General features: G+C 51.8%; 1 protein-coding gene across 1 annotated transcript in view; it reads left to right on the top strand.

Annotated features, from left to right (window-relative positions):
* The window catches only part of Frmpd2 (FERM and PDZ domain containing 2), a 105,840-nt gene extending 88,248 nt beyond the window's left edge, over positions 1-17,592 (top strand). Inside the window, exons 23-29 of the mRNA XM_013148562.3 lie at positions 1,326-1,419; positions 2,444-2,529; positions 4,167-4,311; positions 5,951-6,165; positions 7,568-7,666; positions 11,794-12,101; positions 16,511-17,592. Coding sequence (XP_013004016.3) covers positions 1,326-1,419; positions 2,444-2,529; positions 4,167-4,311; positions 5,951-6,165; positions 7,568-7,666; positions 11,794-12,101; positions 16,511-16,559 — 996 coding nt within the window. The 3' untranslated portion in view covers positions 16,560-17,592. The remainder of the gene's footprint in view (positions 1-1,325; positions 1,420-2,443; positions 2,530-4,166; positions 4,312-5,950; positions 6,166-7,567; positions 7,667-11,793; positions 12,102-16,510) is intronic.
* Positions 17,593-18,410: the final 818 nt, after the last annotated feature.

The raw sequence follows: 18,410 nt of genomic DNA, 5'->3' as shown, positions 1-18,410 counted from the left end.
CAAAGGTTTCACCACCTCCCGGAACACCCGTCCACATGGACCTTTGGGGGATTTCAGATCCAAACTATGGCAGGGCTGTTCAGATGTCTGGTGTGTGTCTCTCACGAAGCTGAGTCAGACTTCTGTGTAACCATTTCTGTATGATTGTGTGAGGATGGAGAGAAGTTAAAAGAAAAAATTAAGACGTGTTACATACACACTAATGCCTATACAGGGTGAATGTAATCATGAATTACAAACGTGTATTAATAAAAAGGGTATAGATACTAGGCGCCCGGTTATTATCATTTATTAATGTCTTCCCCCATAATGGGATTGAAAGGAGGGGACAGGAAACAGGTATAAAGGAAGTCATTCAAAACCTGCGCCCGAAGGCTGGCACACCATTGAGAAACCATCTGTCTCTCTGTACATCCACATGTGCAGAGTAAATTAGAAGAGAAAATAGATTTAGCTGTTGGTGTTTGCTCTGTAGGGTGTTTATAATCTATTGCTCAGATAAAAGTGGTCAGTAGCAAACGCTGTGGAGTTTAATTCTGCTTTCCCATCCATCAGTGAGCACATGTACACGCAAACGTGCCAGGCACCAGCCCCAGGCCCCTTGCACATCTGTCGGTGTTGGTTACTATCTGAAGAAATCTGGTACATCCTGTGTGACTGTATTTAGCAACCACTTGCTGTGTACCGGTGCTTGGCTGGGGGTATGGCTGGGCTTCCTTGTCACCTGCACAGTTATGCTCTGTGCAAACACCTAACTTTATCGCTCGCGGTGACTGCGATCTACACAGATCAGGACAGAGGGCAGTGTCGGAAGGAGATGGGCAGAGGGAGAGATGGGACCCAAAACCCTTAGTGAGCGCATCAGTCCAGCCCACCGGCAAAATGGCACGCGGATGCAATGAAAGGCAAACAGAGTATTCTGCAGTTGAGAAGCTCTGGGATGATCCAGTGTTTTCTCTGGAACCAAAGGCTTCATCTCCCAAAGCTCAAGGCTTTCATTGGCCTGATTTAGGGAGGTGGGTGGGGATCCCTGCGGAGGGAAAAGAAACTTTGTAGCCATACTGGGCCCAGAGGCCTGCAGTTAGCAGTGCGCAGATAGTTTTGCTGTGTGCCAGATTGGCTCTGTTAGTCCAGGAACACTGGTGGCCGCTCTGCACATCTCCATAGATAGGGTGAAGGAGAGGTCAGGACAGGCTGTGGCGAGGGCTTCCTTTGTCAGGAGACAGCATGTGGTGGTCTCCCACAGATGGGGGTGGGGGGCTCCCTCCGTCAGGGGGTTATGGGACATTGGGGTGATGAGCGATGAGCTTTGTTATGTCTTTCAGGGTGGCATCAACACAAGCGTGCTCCATGGAGGCATCTATGTGAAGTCCATCACCCCTGGAGGCCCAGCTGCCAAGGAAGGACGGATTCTGCAGGGTGAGGGATGGAGTTGTGCTGGGGCTCTGTGCTGCATGGCAGAAGGCACTTCGGGCTGGGTGGGCAGCCTCGGACCCCACCCCATCTGCTCTGGAACCCTGTCTTGGTAGCTGGGACAAAACACCCGACACCTAAAATGAAGGAATAAAAGGTTTATTTAGCTCACTGTCTGTGGAGGTTTCAGTGCATACTCAGCTGGCTCCAAGGCAGGGTGGCGTGGCACTGGGGCAGCACTTTAAGGCAGCAGCCAGAGCAGTTAAAACTTCTAAACATCTCAAGTTGGCACCAGGCATCAGCCATAACAGACTCCTTGCAAACCGCCCGGTCTGCAGAGCCTGCTCTCCTCTCCCAGGAAGGGGACACTGCACTCCCAGCTGATAGGCTAGCAGAGTCCACAGTGGGGGGTAGCAAATTGGAACACACAGATAAAGTGATGTAAAATAAGAGATTCATAGGCAGGTTGTTGCTGGCCTTCAGGGACAGGGCTGCCCCCTGGGAGGACAGAGCTGGCATTGGTCCCCTGCAGCTGCTTTAGTGTCTGAGGGGACACAGTAACTTTCTCTCTAGCCTGTCTCGTGTCTCGCTGCTCTGACGGAAAAGAGGGATTTTTGTTGTTCTCCCAATGAACCCCCAAAAGGCACCTCAGGTCTCATTATCCAGTCTGTCTCATCTCCACTTCCCCTAGTGTACCCCACATTAACCATGTCTCTCTGACCATTTTTGAAATTAAAAAAAATCCTGGTGATATAAATAATACCCCTGAGCAAGTTGAAAATAATTTCAAAAACGGTTTCACAGGAACACAGGAGGAAGGGTTAGGCTCATGGTGTGAGCTGAGAATAGACAGGCCTTTCTCCAAAGGAATGGTGGGGAGTTCAGAGAGCGGGGTGTTCAGGCCCACATGGGGTCTTGCTGACCCACGGGGACCAGGCACCTCTGCCTTCTGCGCTCCTGAGGCTGCGGGCGGGTGTGGGCCGGGGCTTTGCAGGAGCCCCAGAATGCAATAGCTTGGCTCCTTCCCCAGGTGACAGGCTTCTCCAGGTGGACGGCGTGAGTCTCTGCGGCCTCACCCACAAGCAGGCGGTACAGTGTCTCAAGGGTCCCGGACAGGTGAGCATGCCCCTCCCCAGGGCTGTCCCTTTCCTTCTGGAACTTTCTAGGACAGCCACAGAGGTGCAGTTGCCTCTGAGTGTGGGGGAGAGGCAGCCAGGAAGCAAACTGTGACTGTCTATTTTTGCCACCCAGCACCGTCTTACTGTGGGGCTCTGAAGCCCAGGAGACAGCAGGCAGATGTTGCCAAGCAGAAAAGCTCTCCTATAAATAGCTTGGAGTGCTCCTGGCCCTCGCCTAGACTTAGGAGTCAGACAGTGGAACAGAGCTGGAAAATAGCGGTTTTCTGGTCCAGGCTCCTGCAGAGCCCCCCATGACGGTGCCATCCCCCTGAGCAGTGCATGCTGGCTCTCAGATGCTCTCTCGCCCCACTTTTGCAGAAAGGGCCCCCTCACCCCAAGTTCCTGCTGTTCGGATCACCCTGGCTGCCCTGGCTGCCTCTTCACCAGCACTGGGTGGCAGGTCAGGAGCCCAGGAGCTGAGGGTGGCCATCTGTACGGTGCGCCCCTCACTGCACCAGTGCCCAGGCAGCGTCTCTGGGTGACCAGCCCTGTTCTGTCCTCTGCCTGGGCGTGGGCACTTTTAACTGCACCCATGCAGGGCTGGCACCATCCTCTCCTGGGGTCTGCAGGGTCCACAGAGATGGGATACCTGAAGCTCTCCCAGCAAGCTGTTGGGCAGGGCTCTGCTGTCTCTGCTCCTTTCCCAAAGGAGGCTTCTGTCCGTGCGCAGGGGCTCTTGCCTTGGCCCCTTGGTTGACACACCTCCGGACATTAGTACCCTCTGTTCTTCAGACCTTGGCTCCTGGGCTTCTCCTCCTGGCCTGAGGGCAGCTGGGAATCATCACTGGGGTCAGGGGGCCTGTCACTGAATGACACTGGCCTCAGAAGGGTACAGGCCAGCTGACTACATTTCTGGGTTGGAAGCTTGGCATTTCTAACCAGTTCTCGGGAGAAGTCCAGCCTGGTTCTTCACCCACTTTGGGTAACCAGAGTACAGGATGGTGTGGGGAGGGATGGGCAGAAGCGGCAGGTGCAGGCTGGCACCGGGGTGCCATCCCATAGGCTCAGAGACACCAGAGGCTTTTAACCAGGAGTGCCCCGAGCTCCACAACAGCCTGACGAGTTGGACCACAGGAAATTAAGGCAGGGCTGGCAAACCAGGCCAGGAGGATCTTGCTGGAGACCAGCTGGGCCCTGCCAGTGGGGAGGGGCTGGAGGAGGAGCACAGGGGGAGTTGCTATCATGGGGAGCTCAAGAGCCTTAAACCAGAAGGGAATTTGGGGGGCAAAAGAGGGGACGCTTGGCCCCTTCACCCATGTCCCCAGGGGCTGACTCGGGGAAATGGTGTCTGTTTTGAGGGCATGGATGCCCAGGGAAGACTGAGGCAGAATGTGGAAAGGGAAGAGGCTGAGTTCAGCATTGAGTGTGGCCCTGGAGGGACAGGTGTGACTCCCAGGTGCCTGTGTCCAGTGGGCAGGTGGCCATACCGTCTGGAACCCACAAAGCCTAGACTGAAGACAGTGATTTCAGACTCAAATGCAGCATTAAAGAGAGGAAGGAGCCTTCGCAGAGGGGACAGGGTGGTGCCCCGTGGCCGGGTGGGGTGTGAACCGAGTGTGTCCCCCATCCTTCCAGGTGGCGAGGCTGGTCTTGGAGAGGAGAAGCCCAGGCCTGGCACAGCAGTGTCCTTCTGCTAATGATGGGATGGGAGAGCGCTCGGCGGTTTCCTTGGTAACAGCCCTGCCTGGCGGGCCTGCGAGCTGTGTCTCGGTGACAGATGGTGAGAAGGGAGAGAATGCAGTTACTATTGTCGTGTGGTTGTGTGCTGCCTTTGAGCTGTCAAGTCAAAGGGGAAAGGCGAGAAGGCTTCCTGTGAGTTCTCAAAGGGAAGAAAACCCCGCAGTGCGGTTACGATCAGAGCTCAAGGGATGGAAGCTTTGTTTTGCAGCAGATGCATTGTTCCAGAATGATCAGCAGGTTTAACAGTGTCCGAGCCTTCCTCAGCCTTCTGATCAGCTGCCCAGATGTTAATGCCTGAGCAGTACTTAGGGGTGAAACTGGCGTGAAAGGGTCGTATGTTTGCAGATACACTTGGTTCCACGGTCCTGCTAAGGCGTTTGTGGCAGTCACCTGACCCCGGAGGATACAGGTGGAAGACCAAGGTGTGAGGAGCCCAGCCTTGTTGTTAGCATCATGTTACAAAGCAACGCATGCTCCCTTTAGGGGCCTCATGGCTCTAACTGTGCAGCTCCTGATGGATCGGATCCTCGCTCGGCTCTTGTGCTTTGGTTTCCTGAGAGGAGAGGGTTTATTCCCTTAGCGCCATGATTGGGAGCTGAGCCCTGGGCTAAGCCCTTTCTCTGTGGTCGAGCTGCACAGCACAGGGAAGCTGGGGGTCAAGGCAGGCTTAGGGCAGGGGTGGCGTGGGGGAGGGGAGCACTCACCCTTAAATCAAATCCCCTTCCTCTTTCATCTCTGACCTATGCAAAGAGGCCAGGGCGGCAGAGGCAGGATTGGCCATGCCACAGGCCTCCGCCTGCCTGCTCCAGGGCTGCCGCTGAAATTTATGAAGTGAAGGCAGACTGGAGGAAACTCACAAGCTTCTTGGGCGGCCAGCCTGCCTGTGTGCCCAGGCTCTGCCCATCTTGGATGGCAAATCACAATGCCAGCTGTCCCTCCAGTTGGCCCTCATTGTGCCCATGGTGTAGGGTTTTTAAGGAGCAGTGCACACACGATGTAAGTTTGACTTAATGCTAAGGACGTGCCTTGCGTGCTCACAAGCTGTCTCTCTCTGTACATTAGCTGAGTGTCTATAATTGCACTGTGTAGCGTGGTGGCCCCTTTGTGTGTAACTGTGGCACGGTTGAACTACAACAATCCAAGTGAACAGGATACGTAACAGAGGTTGAAGACTTAGGTCACTAAAAGTATGAAAAACAGGAATAATTTTCACATTGATTATAAGAATGTTAAATAAGAATGTTTCTGAACTACAGATGGTCCCTAACTTAGAATGACGTGACCCACAGTATTTTTGGCTTTGTCATGGTGTGAAGGCCGCACACATTCAGTAGAAGCTGGTCTGAAATTTGAGTCTTGATCTTTTCCCAGCTGGTGATGGTCAGCATGATACACACTTGAGTTGCTGGGCAGGGCCAGCAAGCCACAGCCTCCAACCAGCCCCGTGATTGGGGGAGGGGACTGCTTGACACCCTAGCAGTTAAATTAGGATGCTTGATAGGTTAGATATTTTAAGCGTACTCTCAATTTACAGTACAATGGACTCTACCATGAAATCAAGCAAATGAGATCTTACCATGCAAACTAGAACTAACTCACCTGTGTAACCGTCTGCTTGTGGAGATCGCTGCATGGTAGCCTACTGAAGGCGTTATTTTTATCCACACCCCACGATCCAGGTCCTAAGTTTGAAGTCAGGCTGAGAAAGAACACCAACGGCCTGGGGTTCAGCTTCGTGCAGGTGGAGCGGGGCAGCTGCAGTCTCCTTCGGAGCGACCTCATCAGGATTAAGAGGCTGTTTCCGGGGCAGCCAGCTGAGGAGCATGGGGCCATCGCAGCTGGTGACATCATCCTGGCGGTCAACGGAAGGCCCACGGAGGGCCTAGTCTTCCAGGTGCGGTGTCAAAGACTGAAGCCTCAGGTGCCGGGTGGCCTCTGGGCACTTCCTTACCCGCCACGGGCTCTTACATCCTGTCCTGACTTGTGTCCTGCAGACGGCAGTTGGCAGAATGGTCCTGCATTTAACCATCCATCAGGGAGACCAGCCTGGGCTTGAGCCACTGTGGGGGTTCACAGTTCGGGGAGCAGGTGTGAGGCTGCAGGGGCTTCTTCGGAGCCCCTTTTGCCCTCCTGTCCATTTCTCTGCTGAATTTGTAGTGCATAGTATGACATTGGTGCATAGTATGACATTGATTGTCCTGCCTATTATCTGTGAAAAAGAGAGAGACAGACAGACAGACAGAGAGACTCACTGACATAAGCCGTGACAGCAGTGGAGGGGTGCAGGTCTCATGTGGCACCCCACAGAGAGGTTGTGAGCAGGACCTGGCACCTCCCTCCCTCATCCTCTCCTGGTCCCTGCCCTACTTCTCTGGCTGAGCCAAAGAGGATGCCCCACACAGCACCCCTAGAGGCCCCAGGAGCTCAGAGCAGGACCATGGCAGTGGGTGCCCAGAGGCACAGGCTGCACCTTCCTCTGTCCATGCTTTGAGCCACTGCTGGGTGATGACCCTGGGAGGTGCAAGGCCACCGGTGGATGGCTCCGGGGGCCTCAGAGGTCACAGTGGACAAGAACACAATGTTTCCTTCAGAAAAGCAGAGCACTCATGGGAGCCTGTGCTGCAGAGCTCACAGCAGGGAGCAGGCAAGAGGGACATTGGTGTCGGTCCTTGTGGCTGTGGGGGTGGGGTGCCTGACCAGCACTTCTCATCCTGGGATGCTGCTGCCTCTTGGAGATGCTAGGCCAAGTCCAGAGACAGCAATGATTATCACAGCTGATGAGCACTGTAGCATCTGATGGGCAGAGGCCAGAGATCCTGCTAACTGCCCTTCAGTGCACAGGACTTTTGTCCCAATGATTATCCATATCGCTAGGACTGGGCATTGGAAAATGCTGGTCCAGGTAGGACATAGGGGCTACCCAGGAGACATCTCATGCTTTAGGGAGTGAGTGGGAGCTTGGTGCAGATTGGGAAGAGGCTGGCTGACACTGCAGAGGCCAAGGCAGACAGGAAGCCAGTAGGTTCCATAGATGGAGGTTACAGGGCCTGGTGAGCTGTGATAGGAAACTCAGAGCCGGTGTCAGGGGACCAGGGTGGCAGGGTCAGCCCCAGCCCAGCCTCTGCATGTCACCTTCATGAGCCCACAGGCTCATGACTTCGGGGAGTCAGTGGTTTGCAGAGGTCTCTGGAGCTGAGAAATGGATCAAGGATCAGCACTCGGGAGACAGTGGTGAGCACATGAGGGGCTCCAGCAGGGACAGCCCAAATCTCACTGCCGCTCTGGGTTTCTCCTAGGAGGTGCTCAATCTACTGCGAGGGCCCCCCCAGGATATTACACTCCTCCTCTGCCGGCCGCCTCCAGGTGTGCTGCCCGAGATGGAGCCAGGGTGGCAGGTGAGAGGTGGTGTCCTGTCATGGTTTATGTCTGTGGCCCCTAAGCCTTATGCAATTATGGCCTCAACCAAGTCTATTGTTTGTGATTGGTTCATTGTCTAGTACTCGGATTGGTGGTGTGAGTGCTACACCCGCCTAGGGGTGGAGCCAGGATACAATGCATAGGTGGAAAGAAGGTGTTTCTCTCTCTTGCTTGCACCTTGCAGTTTGCAGCCACCATGAACTGCAGCCCTGCCACACCACCATGTCTTGGAGCCAGCTGAGTATGAAACCTCCAAAATTTTAAGAAATAGACCTTTTGTTTCATGTTGGGCTTCAGGTGTTTTGTCTCAACAATGAGTAAAAGTAACTAAGACATGTCTCTATTTCTGAACCTGGCTCCCGTCCAGATCCCTGTCCCTGTCTGTGGTCCTGAGAAGCCTTGGCTGCCTGGAAGGAGGCTCACTCAACACGGCAGGTCCCAGCCACAGGGTCTTCTCCCTGCTTCTTTCTCTTCCTCCAAGGAGCTCAGTCTTTACTCTCTAGGCCCAGCCCACCATTGCTCTGTCCACTTATCTAAATGTTAACCACTCCTAAACAATATTTCACGGAGATGCCTAGACTGGTGTTTCAGCAAGAGGCTGGTCCTGCTGACTTGCTAAGTTGGCACGTGGTTTAATCTATTGCCATGACCCTGGGAGTCCATGGGAAACAGATCCTTTGGCAGGGACTCCAGTGCAGGAAGTTTACAGGGTCGGCTCTCTGGATGCTCCCTGTGATGCTGCTGGAAGCTGGCTGGGCAGAGGAGGAACCATTATGGTACATTCAGAACAGGGACCCCAGCTAGCTCCACAGAGAGCTGGGAGCTGGGGCAGCCCCTTGGAGAATCCTGAATTGTACCCTGCTCTGACCATCACTGGGGTGCATGGGGCAGGAGCCTGACTTTGGCTGAGGCACTTCCTGGGAGGGCCTGGCTAGGAGGCATTAGGCTCCATGCACAGAGGAGAAGCCACTGTTCTTGGTACCATGTAAGACTCAGGTGTACACAGGCTGGCCGGAGAAGATGTGTTCATGGCAACAGTCTTGGAGAACAGGGCCGGGAAAAGCGAATTAGCTGAGAATGGGTCATCTATCCCTGAGAGATCTGGGACAGAGGAGCAACACACGTGGGACGGAGAGTGTGGGAGTGGGAGTGGAGCCAGCACACTCTAGGTGAGCAGAGCAGGAGGGAGAGAGGCTGAGGGGCAGGAGAGAAAGACTCTTAGCTGCATGTGGCTGAACAGTGCTGTGAGATTCCCGAGGAGAGAGAATTGCCCTTTATCTGGAGGATGATCTAGCTCACTGGAGACCCTGATTAGAATCTTTCAGTTGGGTGGGTGGCAGGAGGAATGGAATCCTGGTTGATGGAGGTGCAAGATGAAAGGGACCTTGTGGGAGCAGTGGGGACAGACACTCATCTGAGCGTGCTGGCTGCTGAGGAAGGCTGGAAAGCAATCACACGGAGTAGGAAGAAAGGAAAGTGTGTTTACTAAGGACTCAGAGAAAGATTATCAGGAAGTCTTGTGTGTCCCTTGTCACCTGCAGTTATGCACTGAACCTCAGCCTGGGTGGAGACTCAGTTCAAGTGTGAGGTCCACACCTGGCCTCACTGGGAACCGGGATCAGTGTGTGGCACCTGCAGGACACAGGTGGAGCTAGAGAAGGTGTAAGGAGGAGCCGGAGGTCAGCTGCTTTTGTAGGGGAGCAATCGTGAGGCTGCATCACCAGATCTAGGCAGGGTCACAGAACACCTGCAGGGGCAGAAAAGGGACTGGGAAAAACCACAGGTGGTGGACCTGAAGCCTCAGAGAGCGGACAGACTGCCTGAGATAGAGAGCCAGAACATCAGGAAGGAGATCACAGTGGTCTCACCAAGGAGCCATGGGATGATGGCTTGTCTCTACTGTCTATTTCATTTATTTTAAATTTTAGCTTGTGGTGTGTCCTTTGGTATAATGTACGCAGTCTATCAGTGGAGCCCTGTTTACAATTTACAATTAAGTAAGTGTGCACAGGGAGTGGGGGCACATCCCTCCCTGAGTGGTAGGAGTGGAGGGGCTTTGTTATGCCCAGATGTACATGATGGGATGCAAGTGCCAGCCCAGTTTTCAGGAGAAGGCAAAATCGTGACCCTGTAGAGTTATATATGAGCAAATGCTAAAGATGTTTAAACACTCATTCACAGAGGGAAGCAGGCAGATGTTAAAACTGGTTCAAACGCGATTTCAAAGAACGTAATTGTCTTTTGAGTTGTGAAATAGCTCTAAGACCACACTTGTGGCTGGAATCAGAAAGCTGAGGAGGGTGTGTTGGGGACAAAGTCTAGAGTCCAACGAAACGTAGGTCACGATTGCAGCAGAGCCTAGACAGAACCACAGAGCCAACAGGGCAGTGAACAGCAGAGGGGAATTAAGTCGTATTTGGGGAAACAGTCATGTGTTTCAGTGCAGACTGGTCCATGGTAACAGGCAAAGATGAACAAATAAACAAAATCTTATTGGACAGAGGGTACAAAGTCATTGGTTTTTATTTTCTTCTGTTTTAATTTTGTCTAAGTTTTGCAAATACAGTAGTTCTCATTCACAAAGCATATTCTTTGAGAGCCACAAGGGATATCTCAAACAGTGGAAAATAGCCTTATATATCAGTAGTCTCACCTGTAAGGCCCCAGGAACTGGTTCTGTGGGAGGCAAATCTTCCAAGGGGTGGGGATTGGTTTCAAAGGAGCCAGCGACCTAGATCCTTGAGTGCATGGTTCACATAGGAATTGGAAGCCGCTGCTGATCTGAGAGGAGATAGAGTTCAGGCTGTGATGTGAGCCATGAGGAGCAGCTGTGAATACAGACAGAGCTTCTTGCTCACCTGCTTCTCACCTCCTGCAGTGTGGCCCTGTTCCTATCAGGCCATGAACTGATATCCATCCTAGCCCAGAGGTTGGGGATTTCTACTCTATGTACTATTTTTTTTTTTCCTATAAGCCCCACAGTGTTACTATGTGACATGAACTAATCTATCCTTCCAAGTTCTGGGCTCTGATGCCTCTTTTAAATTACTACTCCTGTGCTTTAGGGCATTATTAAGTATAATAAAGTTACCTGAACACAAGCAGTACCATGCTATAATAGTTAACATGATAACAAGGACAGCTATGAAGTGTTTAATGGGCAGGTAGTGAATGCATCTTGGATATGCGGGGCAGAGGGATGATTTACATCTCAGGCAGGATGGAATGGAATGGCTTGAGCTTTTACCATGAGATTCAGAATAGCCTGCAATTTAAAATGTATGGACTATTTATTTCTGGAATTTTCTAGTGTCTTAATTACTTTTTCTTGTTGCTGAAACAAAATACCCAATACCCAAAGTTAAAGAGGAAAGTTTTATTTAGCTCATAGTTTGTAGAGGTTTTAGTTCATAGCTAACAAGCTCCAATGCAGAGTGGCATGGCAGAGGGGCATCACAGAGGAGAACAGGTCATGGTGGGCAGAAGACAGAAGACAGCAAGCCACAAGGGACCCTTTTTTTGTCCCTTCTATCTTTCCAGGCTACATGTCTTTAGGGCGGGTAGCACTCACACCCAGGGCGGGGGTCCCTTCATCCTACCCAGAACTATGCAAAACTAATCTGTGGGCTAATTTAATAATCACACACTCTTGATTCCCTGATCACACACTCTAGATCCAGCCACCTCTGCAAAGCCCTGCCTAGGAGTGCGTGGGGCTTTGCCAAGGATATCTAGATACAAGTTGTAACACATGGCTGATATTTTTAGGCTCTGATAAATGAAATCATGGAAAGTGAATCCATGAATAAGGGGGAAACTGTTGTATTTTTCATTTAAAAAAATCCACAGAGCTCCTATTTCTTGAGCCCTTTCATTGCCCTCAAGCTAAGGTGCATAGAGATAAGTCTTAGTGTGTTACCAGGGGTACAGGGAGATGGTGGGGAGCTGATGGAGAGAGTCTGACTCCAAGCCTGTCTCTTATCTACTCTGACCTACAGTAACATGGTTTAAAAAAAGAGAACTTTTCATTTCTTAAAGAAGCAAACTTTAGAGCTTTCTCAGTGTGCACTATAGAAGCAGTAACCATTGGCTCTGCTTTTAATAGACACCAATGGACAAAGAATTCACCAGGGCAACCTGTACTGACTCAGAGCAGAGCCCCAGCCTGGACCAGGAGGACAGCTGGAGGGACAGCACCTCCCCAGAGGCAGGAGAGGACCTGGCTCTTGGAGAGGCACAAGGGAGTCGAGACACGGACAGACCGAGGGCCAGGTCCTTGGCTCTTCCCTTGGAGTCCCATCCTCACCTATGCCAACGTCACCGAGAGACAGAGGTGCCATCCCCGGCCAGCCCTTTGGAGCAGGATATGAGACAGAACTGCTATTCTGTGTGTGACATCAGGAGACTTGGCAGGTAAGACTCGTGAGTTTGCTGATTGTTTATAAATCGTGTGTACTGTATTGCTGGATGATTATCACCAAGTGGTCAGTGACTATGCCCAGATGTGTCCTGTGCCCTGTGCTGTTCTGGGCTCTTAGAGGAAAGGTGGCAACAGAGGAGCACAGGCTTAGAACCGCTGTGCCCATAACTTGTAGGCTTTGGGGGAAGCAAACCCCACTCGGGCCTCGATTGTCCTCAGGATGTTTTGCAGGCTGTGGATGTCAGATCTTGAGTTCTCTCCCAGCTCGCAGACCTTTGTCCTTATCATCACAGCCTTTTAAACACCTTGAAAGCAGTTCTAGTACACATCCTCACTTTGGTGCTAATAAAGCATTAAAAATACACTTCTGTCTTCAAACCCAGACTCAAACCTCCATTTTAACAGCCAATTTTCATTTAGTCTGTATTTTTGTGCCCATTCACCCTCCGGCATACCTAGTTCCCGGTCCTGCTGTCTGAAAAGCATCCTCCTCAGTTCAGTCTGGCTGGTGTGTATTACACAAACACAGAGTACTTGGAAACCTGTTAGGAGCAGAGAGAGGGGTACAAATGCACACTTAGTGCATTGCACGTTTGAGCATTTGCTAGCTCGATGCATGAGCTCAAGACAGGCCAGTGTCACCTATGTTTGTCATGAGGCAAACCTGTTGAGATTAAATTGCTCTTCTTTGATGAGTAGATTCATTTGGGACTGGAAATACAGTCAGCTCTCCGGACCCTTGGGTTCTGCATTTGTGGATTCAAGCAACCCTAGACTGAATATATTAGAAAAAAAACTGCATCTGGATTTAACATGTACAGATTTTTTATCATCACTCCTAAATAACACAATGGAACAATGGTTTATATAACATTTCCACCATATTTGGAGTTATAGGGAACCTAAGGATGATTTAAAGCGTGTGGTGGAGCATGTGTACGTTAGACACAAACAACTTCTACAGTTTATTTAAGGGGCTCCAGCATCTGGGCCCTTGGGGAATGGAGGAGCCCTGCAGCTGCCCCACCCCTGTGAAAACAGAGGGATCCCGTATGCAGCAGTGGTGATTGTTAGATGACGGGCCCCTGGAGGAGAACTGTGACAAACAGGAGCCAGGCACACACTTCCAAAAACATCCAGATAGAATATCTAGAAGAACACTGCACCGGCCAAAGAAACCAACCATTCGTGCAGTAGAACAGGGCAAGCTGGCATATCCACCAGTCACCCTCATTTTCACCATGCTAGTGGGCAGAAGCACAAATATATTTATAGCTTCTCTCAAGATTGCACTCTAGGTAGTGCTAGATACCCTTGATAGAATAATAAAGTGAATAACCTACAGGGATTTATCCAAGGGCAGCCATTAGCATGTTCCTGCAGGACATATACAAACCCGTTTCCCTGCAGACAAGGGAACACTGGTTTGTATTTTTAAAGATTTTAGCACCAGAGAGTTTGGAAGGATGGTCAGGTACCCTGCCTGCTGGATTACAAAGTAGTTCCGGATTCTACACCTGCCATGTGCCTATATTCCAACATACTTAGTAGTTCCTTCAAATAGATATTATTATTAATAGTTATTTAGTAACTACCAGCATATGCAAGCAGTGTTTCATTCCTGGTGTCATGGGCTGTCAGGCTGTTCAGTGTCAAATGGTTGGATCTGACCTCCTACTCTATGCCGGAATCTGCACCGTAACTTTCTGCTCTTAGGCAGCCTCGGCTTTGGCTTGGCTATCTCCAGGGCCCTCCGAGGTGACCCATGTCCTCACCATGCAGTTGCTGCTCAGAAAATGCTCAGAAATCCACCTCCTTGTGTCTTTTTTTTTTTTTTTTTTTTGCACAAATCATCACATTATTTAGTTTTTCTAAATCAAATTAAATTTGGCTTTGTGTTCTTATTGCCAGGGTGTACCAGATGTCCCAAATCTGTCATTTTTGGAAGGGTGACTCTTTGGAGGGTCACACGAGAGCGCTGTGAGCATTCTAGCAGAGCCCCTGATCGCTGGCTGTGTGGTCCATGCGGCCACGGGCAGCAGCTCTGCTGCGCATGTCTTGGCTTCTTTTAACCTTATTCCCTCTTTCCCACTGGACAATCTTTCCACACCCCTGACAGAAGGACCCAGCCCCTGAGAGCCCCTTCCACAGGACCTTAGCCTGTGCCCCATGCAGGTAGCTAGTGACCACCCCCACAGGAAGGGAGGTGCGGCACTTGCCCAGCAGTCGCCCGTGGCAGTCCCCACTCCCATGTAGCTCAGAATTAGGATCTCAGGGTGGGACGATGGCTCTTTGCAGACCCCCTTAGATGCGTCCACAGTTCCGAGCTGGCTCTCTAAGGCCAGTAACCTCTTCGTTTCTGACATCTGAGTCAAATCGCTTTATGTAGCTTAGAATCAAAACAGCATGAGCTTTGGGATCACAGGGCTCGTTTTCACCTTAGCCACTTAGTGGTGTGCCTGGAGGGCTGATGTCCCTTCCTAGTGACAAACAAGGACCGTGGCCACTGCACGAGTCACTGTGCAGGTCACTGTGCAGAAAAGCACATCACAGCAGCAGTCACACAGTAGGACCCAACACGAGTCTGTATCTGTCCCTCTTCCAGGCTATTTCTAGCTAACAGACAGGTCTCATCAATTGAAATTCCCGTCCAACTGCCAGATCGTCTATTGCCAGGTGGCCACTTCCTAACACCAGATGGCTACCAGCACCCCAGGAAACCCAGAGAATGTTTTCAGAAGATTATATTTCACTTTTTATTTTTCATGCTCTTTTAGATTCTATTCCTAGAGATTTCTAAAAATCATGTTGCAGTAGATGCTTATAAAACATGGGGTTACAAAGAAGGACTGTAAATATGTTATAGGTGGTGGAGGGAAGCTGGGCGCTGTGGGCCTGCTGTGCAGGGTTTGGCTGGGATGCACCCTATGCAAGGTTAGTTCCTAAAATTTGGGTGGGAGGTGAAAATCACATTAAGCCACGTTACTCTTGAGCATCACTTTGGATAGTGTGATGCTGTATGCTTCCCAGCTACAGGAGCAAATCATTTTTTCACTGACTGAGCCCACATAAAACCTAAAGACCTGTATTTATGGCCTATGCTCTGTGCAGTGTGTATCCAGGAGCTGAGACTGCCTGAGGAGGTGGAAGCTGGCTGGGCGGAGAGGGTGAGGCCCTGGAGTCAAGCTGCATTTGTCCTAGAGGCCGTGAGTGGCCCCAGTGTAGGATCCTGCCTTGTCACCTGCCGCATCCACATGCCACACTCCTGGGCTTGCGCTGAAGAACGTCACTGTCCTTAAAATCTCTCAGATCACCACGTCTTGCCCTTTCCATGAAATAGGCTCTGCCTTGGGGTGCACACAGTCCCCCTAGTGCCCCTTGTTTCCTCCCTGACATTTTCCCATGCCCAGGGTCAAGTTCAAGGTCAGATCTCCAAGGGCAGCCTGGTGGCATGTGTGGAAGGGTAGGAGGAAGGGCTGTTGTTCTCCGGGACATGGGAGGACAGAGAGGCTGGTTTGGCCCTCAGGGCCACCAAGTCCCCCTGGATGGGTTTCCCGAGTGCTTGTTATCCCTGAGGCTGGTGGCCTTCAGGTCTCTTCTAGGTAGCACCAGCAGCTGCAGCCTTGCAGGAAAGCTAGAGCACTCACTAGAAAGGGGGGTGTGTGTGTGTGTGAAGAGGTGAGGGTGACTTGGGGACAGCCAGGTGGCACAGTGGCCAGTGGGCAGCGGTGCTGTGCGCTCTCAGGGTGAGGCGCAGGGGCTGGGCCTTCCTGGGCAGCAGGTCTGGTTTCCTGTTTCTTGACAAACTCCCTGAATATTTCTTTTCTGTGTTTATAAGGAAGCAGTTTTTTTTTTTTAATTGGTACCAGGGATCAGACTCACGACTGCAAGCTTGCAAAACAGGTGTTTATGCCGCTGGTGCTTATGCCCCAGCCCTCCCCCCTTTTATAGGAAACGCAGTTTCTATATAACCTGGGCAAGTATTTTAAATGTTTAAATCAATTTTCCCTCCAAGCACTTGGCAATTTTTGAATACTTTTTTCCTGAAAGCAAATGTTTCTCTTTATGTAGTCCACGTAGAACCTTTTTTACACATGTGGGCGTGCATACATTCACATCAAATGCACTTTTCCACGTCCCCTCTAGCTCATGAGCCTAAATCATGTCCATTTCATAGCAGAACTCAGCTGGGGGCAGATGGCCTGGGGTGTTTGGGTGGCGGCTTGTGCCTATCAAGGGGCATCAGAGCCAATTTGAAAATTGAAGGGCACTTTGGGGAGGGGGGGTGGAGAGGTGTGGCGGGGGTAACAAATGCAACTCATTGATTCGGGGTTGGGGGAGGAGACTGAGAAACCAGGATCCAGGGATTTGGCCAAAACTAACCTCTGTGCTTTTCTCTCAGATTGTCGCTCTCATCCTCTCTCACCAGACTTGCTACAGATATTTTCTGAGCGCCTCTCTGCAGGTCTCCTGTGCTGTCCAGAGCCCGCTGCCCGGGGTGGGGTGCCACCGGGGGCAGCCCCGGAAGGTTCATTTTGCCACCTCTTCATCTGCAGCTGCCTCCCTAGATAAGAAGCCACACTGTTCCTCTGCCTCCTTTGTCCTTCCTATGATACGGGGAGTAAATGTCACTCTAGCTGGCTGCTTTGCTAAATAGGCATTTTTTCAGGGCTTAGACCCAGACCTGATATTTGCACAAAGTGCTCTGACGGTCGCCCGCCTGAGCGGCTCCTGAGTCCTTCTCTTTCCCTCTCAGCCCTTGCTAGAATAGTTGTCACTGTTACAGTCATGACAGCCTCTCACACCCGCCGCAAACTCACCATGTGCCAGGCGCCAGGGAGCTGGGAACGGGCTCCTTTAGGTCAGCATCCTAACTCCCCTGTGCGGCTCAGGACTCCCTGATTTTTTTTTTTTTTTTAGAAAATTGAGGTGCTAGTAGAGTTAATAAACTCATCCAGGCTCTGCACAGCTCTGCTTACCGTGTGGAAAATCTGTGCGAGACCTGGGCACAGGTCTGCTTGCCATGCTGCACCCCTACAATTCCCCTGTGGTCCCCTGGGCTTGGAAAGCTGCCTGCTGCTCTCATGGCGCTCTCCTGCATCTGTCTTCTGCCTGGACTGTGACGTGTGTGCCGCTCTTTGTTCTCATGACACTGGGGCCTCCTTCAGGACAGGATCCACGCCTTTGCTGTTTGCTTCCCTGTGCCCACTACCACTTCTGGCAAAAGCTGCTTGAACCCTGGCTGGGTCTCACCTGATGCATCAAGGGAAGGCAGGGCGAGGAGCTCCTGACCAAGGCTGGAAGACACACAGTTTCTGTTTTCTGGTCTGGGATTGGGCAGGGACCCTGTTGAAGGAGACACGTGCTATCCACCAGAAGCCCTCTCCATCTCCTGGGAGGACAAAGAGTACCTGACCATCCGCTGTGCGTGCGAAGATCAGCTGCCCTGTGGAGACTGTCTGGAGGTGGACTCGGGGACCATCCCATTGCCACAGTTCTGTCCTGGGCACACTTGTCCACGGTCCTGGCCTCTGGAAGCGAGTCAGGGGAGTGAGAGTGAATGGGAAGACCTGGAGGAGGCCGAGGACACAGTGACGCTGCCCTCAGGTGGGTCCCGTGCGGTCTGGGAGGGGTGCGGCTGAGCCCGCCCCAGGGCTCTGTGTTCTGAGTCCACGTGGACTAGAGTGATGGTCTGTGGGTGTCACTGAGTCTGCTGGTGGCCCCTTGGGGACACCTTAGCCGCCATTTCCATTGAGTGCCCACCACGGTCCTTGTTCTGTGACAATGACCCTATAAAGTGGGACTATCATTGCCTTCACTTTATGCAGGAGAGGAATTCAGGCCCTGCTCTTCCTCTCTAGGGCCCTCCTGCCCAGTGCCCTCCCGTGCTGGGTAAACATCCAAGAGGGGTCTCGTGTCGGGGCAGCAGGGCCTTCTCACTGCATGGCAGTGCTGGTGCAGAAAGGAATCAAGACAGTACAAGCTATTAGTGCCAGGAGCCCCTGAGCGTGAGACCCTGGGGCCACCAGGCTGGGGGTGGGGAGCACAGAAAGGAGGGTCCAATGTCGCACAGGCCGTGGTCCTGGAGTGGAGGAGGTTAACTAACTTCTGGACAGGTGGGCAAGCAACCAACAGTCTAGTAAAATCAAGGGGTGGAGGCATGGTGCAGAAATTGCTGACCATCCCAGAAGCTTTCATATAAACCTATTTCCACGGCCCATTGTAAGTGACTGAGGCTTTGTGGCTTTGGCCCATGGTGTCCCAGCCGCAGCTCCCCAGCTGTATGAAAGCGGGTTTTGCCG

The sequence above is a fragment of the Cavia porcellus genome, unplaced genomic scaffold (assembly GCF_034190915.1).
Source record: "Cavia porcellus strain 051 isolate PalLab524CR breed Dunkin Hartley unplaced genomic scaffold, mCavPor4.1 scaffold_23, whole genome shotgun sequence".
NCBI classification, from domain to species: Eukaryota; Metazoa; Chordata; class Mammalia; order Rodentia; family Caviidae; genus Cavia; species Cavia porcellus.
The sequence above is the reverse complement of the archived record's forward strand: the minus strand, read 5'-3'. Positions and strand labels throughout refer to the sequence as shown.